General features: G+C 78.3%; 1 protein-coding gene across 1 annotated transcript; it reads left to right on the top strand.

Moving 5' to 3' along the window:
• The first annotated feature begins 1,982 nt into the window (after positions 1 to 1,982).
• Positions 1,983 to 4,208, top strand: VSTM5 (V-set and transmembrane domain containing 5). The gene is made up of 5 exons (XM_037504634.2): positions 1,983 to 2,058; positions 3,059 to 3,385; positions 3,446 to 3,586; positions 3,652 to 3,812; positions 4,047 to 4,208. Exons 1-4 carry the CDS (start codon positions 1,983 to 1,985, stop codon positions 3,693 to 3,695), a joined length of 588 nt encoding a protein of 195 aa, XP_037360531.2. The 3' UTR covers positions 3,696 to 3,812; positions 4,047 to 4,208.
• Positions 4,209 to 4,712: the final 504 nt, after the last annotated feature.

Here is a 4,712-nt window from a genome sequence, read left to right as displayed (position 1 = left end):
ACCCAGACCCCCAGTGGGCCCTGGGCATCCTGCCTCACGGCCCCCCCGGACCCTCCCAGAGCCAGGGGCACCTCGCCGCGCCCACCCGTGCAGCCAGAGCGGTACTCGCCCGCCGCCCCCTCCCCACCCCGCTGCCTCGCTGGGGTCTGGGCTCTGGGAGAGATGGGCCCGGGGGGCAGCGAGCCCGGCCAGGAGCCCCGGTGCTCACACAGGGCACTGGGTGCCCCTGCCAGGCCAGCCCCCACCAGCAGAGCCCCTGGCCTGGCCGAGCCAGCACTGCCCCGGGGCTGCCCCCCCCCCCACCTCACAGACAGAAGCAGCTGGAGCATCCGCCGTGGGGCCGCTGGCATACCCAGCCGGGGCAGGAGAAAGGCCAGGCTGCCCCACCCCGCAGGCCCGACCCAGAGAGGCCTCCCTCGGGGCTCCTGTCCCTCTGGGCTCCTCCCTCCGGGCTAGCGTGGTGCAGCGCCGCGGCCCCTCTGTCCTCACACTCGGGAACGCCGGCGCAGAGCAGAGCCCGTGGCCCACCGCCGGCCTCCTGGTCTCCGGGCCCCAGACGCTGGGGCGGGGCTGGCGCGGGCCGTCCAGGGAGCTGCCCCCCGAGGGGTCCTGACCAGGCCCGGGCCCCAGGTGGGCGCACTCGCCTGGCTCTGCCTGGGCAGCTCCGGTTCTCGGGGCACTTGGCCAGTGAGCGGGGCGCACGCCCGCCTGTTCGCCCTCTGCCGGGCGGCCACCTGCGCTGCTCAGGCCCTGGAGCCTCCTGGGCCAGGCGGGGTGTCCGTGTCCACACATGTGGCCGCGGCGCCCTGTGTCCCCCGAAGCGCGGCCGGCCGTGGCTGCAGCCCCTCCGTGGCCTCTCCCCGCGCCGCCACTGCCCCCTCCCAAGGGCCCCTCGTGGGGAACGGTGTGGGGCAGGGGCCCCTGGAGTTTACCTCTGCGTCACGTTGGGCAAACCCGCTGCCCCCGGCCTGGGCATTCAAGCGCCAGCATGACCAGCCGGAGCCGCGCTGTCGCAGGCCTGGCCACGTCCCGAGGGCGCCATGTTGGAGCCACGGGCAGCCGGGCCGCCTGGGCTGGCCCCCTCTAGCGGGCACCATTGGGCCGCGGCCCCCGGGGCGGAGCGCCCCTCTGCCCACTGCGGGGCCCCGGCTCTCAGACCCCCACTGGGGCGTGAATGTCACCACGGGCGGCGGCTGTGGCGGCTGCCCCCGGGCCCTGCCGGCCGGAGACCTGGGTGGCCACTATCCACGCGTGGCCAGGCAGCCCCCGCCTGCCGGGGCTCCTCACACGCCCCGCTGTGGTCGGCCCCGGGGAGGCCGAGGGGCCCTGCAGCTGCTCTGCCGCGGGGTCCGGGACCCCACGGCTGGGACAGGCCCGAGGACACGGCGACGCCCATGGCCGGCCGCCTGCAGGGCTCCCTGGGCCGGGGCCTGCCTGGGGTGCGCAGGGCGGGCGCCTGAGACACAGGCCGCCCCCTGGAGAGGGGCCTCCGCGGGTGCGGGCGGGAGCCGGGCCGCGGGGCGCCTGCGGCCGGTCCACCCCAGGTCGGCCCTGACCCCCTGGAGGCCAGGCCGGCCCTGCCTGCGGCGCGGCTGCCCGGGCCGGGCGGCGGCTGCGGACCGGCGGGCAGCGCCCGGGGCTGCTCTCCAGGCGGGGGGTGTCCGGCGGGACCTTGGGGCGCGCGCAGGGGGGCTGGAGGGGAACCCCGAGCCGGAGGCGCGGCGGGGCCGCGCGGGTGAGGCCATCGCGGCTCCCGCCCCGCCCCGCCCCGCCCCGCCCGCCGCGCCCAGGGCCCGCCCCCCCCGGCCCCCCGCCCCCCCGAGGCCGCGGCCCGGCCGGAGACGCCGCTGCCCTCCCGGCCGGCGCGGGAGTCGCGGAGCCTCGGCGGGCGCGGGGGCCCGTCCATTCTCCCGCCCCGCCCGCCCGCCCGCCGGCGCCCCCGCCCCCCGCCCGCGGCCGGGAGGCGCGCCCCGGGCCCGCTCATGCGGCGGCCGCCCCGGGCCCTGGCGCTGGGGCTCGTCGCGCTCTGCCTGGCCCAGGCCGCGCGCCCCCCGCACGGTGACGGGACGGGGCGGGCCGGGCGCGGCGGGCCGGGCGGGGTCTCGGGGCGCGGTCCGAGTCCGCGGACGGGTCGGGGCTCGGGCCGGGCGGGCCGGGCGGGTGGGGGGCGGGGCCGCCGGGCTTCGGGGCGCGGCCGGGCGGGGCGCAGGCGCTGGGCGCAGCCGGGAGTCGGGGAGGGGCAGGCCGGGGTCCGCGCCCCCCCCCCCCCCCTCTCCGGCCAGCCCAGGCCCAGGGGCCCCCAGCAGGCGCCGGACCCCCAGGGGACGCCCTCCCGCCGACCAGACCCGGGTCCCGCGCGCGCCGGGCCTGCTCCTGCCTGGTGCCCGGCGGGATGGGGCTCCCGCCGCGCCCCCAGCCGCCCCCCACGCGCCCTCCAGGCCTGGGCAGGTCTCTGGCTGGCGCCCGGCTGGGGACCACACACAGGACCCCACAAAGCAGGGCCCGGCCTCCCGGCCCCACGCCCGGCCCTCTGTCCGTGCTCGCGCACAGCCTTCCCCAGCACCCCCTGTGGCGCCCCCCCCTCAGGGCCAGCCCTGGCGCCTGCTGGCCACCCACCCCTTCCCTGCAGGGAGCAGATGCGGGGCCCAGGGGTCCACCTGCCTCTGGCAAGCGTGGTGCCCCCCAGGGAGGCTCAGACGCGGGGAGCCTGGCAGCCCCCTCAACGGGACCCCCTCCCGGCCTGCAGGTGGCGGGGGCCGGGGGCAGGGCCTGCACGGAGGCAGAGGCCTGGGTGTCCAGACAGGGGAGGCGGGGCGGGGCGGGCGCTGAGGAGGGAGAGGGCGCGTGGCTGGGGGTTTAGTGCTTATTTTCTGCACTGCTTGGGGGGCGTCTGTCCAGTCGCCGGCTCCGTGAACGGGCCGTGTCCACGTGCCGTGTCCGGACGCCACGCTGCGCCGCAGGGCCCCAACCCCCAGTCCCGGCACGCGCCGTGTCCTTGCCAGGGCCTCCGCGGTGTCCACGCATGGGCCCCGGCCGCCCTGACCCGGTCTCCCCGCAGGCCCGGGCGTGTCCCTGTACATCCCGCAGCCGGCCATCAACGCCTCGGCGGCGGAGGACGTGCTGCTGTCCGTGGACTACGCCTGCGAGGGCGTGCCCACCATCGAGTGGAGGCACGCGTCGCCCCGGGGCCAGCGCACCGTCGCGGCGTGGGCGCCGGGGGGCCCGGCCAACGTGTCCCGCAGCCACCGGGGCCGGGTGTGCACCTTCCCCAACGGCTCGCTGCAGCTGCTCGGCGTGGGCGTGCCGGACGCCGGCTACTACGTGGTGACCGTGACCGAGCGCCGGGGGGGCAGCCGCTTCGGCACCATCGCGCTGCAGGTGTCAGGTGAGCGCGCCGGGGGGCGGGGGCGGGGGCTGGCGCGGTGCTGAGACGCCGTCCCCCCAGAGGTCCTGTACGAAGACCTGCACTTCGTGGCCGTCTTCCTGGCGCTGCTGGCCGCGGTGGCCGCCGTGCTCGTCAGCCTCCTGTGGGTTTGCAACCGCTGCGCCTACAAGCTCCGGGCCGGGAGAAGGCGCGCGCTCAAAGGTGAGGCGGGGCCGGGCGCGGGGCCCGCAGGGGCTACGTGAGGGTGACCCCGGCTGTCTCGGCAGAGAGCGCGGTGGAGGTGCTGGAGCTGCAGGATGTGGACTGCTAGTGGACTCCCCTCCTCCGAGGACGCCCCTTTCCCGGCGGGGACAGGCGGGAGCCCCGGAGCCGCCACCAGGTCCCAGCGCCACGGGCGAGCCTGGCCGTAGGGCCGAGTCCAGACGAGGTCAGTCTTGCGGGGGCGCTCCTGTCTGCTCTGGGGGGCCCCCGTGAGGAAGCTGGGACTTGCAGGCCACTTGCCGCGGGGGAGGGGACTGGGCGCAGCAGGGCGAGAGGCCGCTGGGCTTCGGGAGGAGCGGCGTGTGCCCGAGGGACCAGCGCGGGGAGGGCCGGGGCTGGCGCTTGCTCCCTCTCGGACGCCCACGGTAACTGGTCCGTCCCTCTGTCCGCCCCAACTCAGGCCCCCGTGGGAGGAGACATGCGTGGGCACGGCTGGCCCACGTGGCCCTGACGGAGCAGGCGAAATGGCCCGAGGTCCCGGCGCCATCCCGTGGGTCCCTGGCCCTTGTGTGGCCAGCCAGGCCCGGCTCCCGTGGGGCCGAGGAGCCCTTGGCGCCCCCCACCTGGCTCCTGGGGCACCCCCGCAACCGCAGGAGAGCGAGGCCGCGCGGAGGCCCCACACCAGCCCGCACCAGCCTGACCGCAGCGGGGTGCCCGTCCTGGGCTGCCGGCCCCGGAGAACTTGGGCTCGAGGTCGCGGCTGGCCTCGGCCCGTCCTCAGGATGAGGTGGCCGCGCTGACCTGGAAGGGCCCCGCCCCCGCCGAAGCCGCAGGCCTGCCCGTGGCCCTCCCTCTCCCCGAAGAGCCGGGCTGCCCCCGTCAGGGCACTGAGCTGACCCCTGCGAACACCCTCGTCTCTCTCTCCCGCCACGCCCCAGCCACACCCGCTCGGTCCCCAGCCAGAGGGCGCAGAGGCCCCGCCTGGCTGGAAAGGCGGGGGAACAGCGGGCCTGCAGCGCCCTGCGCGCCCCAGAGCTGCCACCCTGCCCAGGCGGGGGCCCAGACCCGGTTGAGGGGAGAGAAAACTGGGCCGCGGGCTCCGGCTCCCTCCCAGGTGGACCTCGGG

Source organism: Talpa occidentalis, unplaced genomic scaffold, assembly GCF_014898055.3.
Source record: "Talpa occidentalis isolate TD23 unplaced genomic scaffold, MPIMG_talOcc4v2.1 talOcc4.12, whole genome shotgun sequence".
Classification (NCBI taxonomy): Eukaryota; Metazoa; Chordata; class Mammalia; order Eulipotyphla; family Talpidae; genus Talpa; species Talpa occidentalis.
The sequence above is the reverse complement of the archived record's forward strand: the minus strand, read 5'-3'. Positions and strand labels throughout refer to the sequence as shown.

Coding starts and splice junctions, on each gene's coding strand:
- VSTM5 (XM_037504634.2), top strand. CDS start 1,983: ATGCGGCGGCCGCCCCGGGCCCTGGCGCTGGGGCTCGTCGCGCTCTGC. Junction 2,059..3,058: donor GGCCGCGCGCCCCCCGCACG/GTGACGGGACGG, acceptor GTCTCCCCGCAG/GCCCGGGCGTGTCCCTGTAC. Junction 3,386..3,445: donor CATCGCGCTGCAGGTGTCAG/GTGAGCGCGCCG, acceptor CCGTCCCCCCAG/AGGTCCTGTACGAAGACCTG.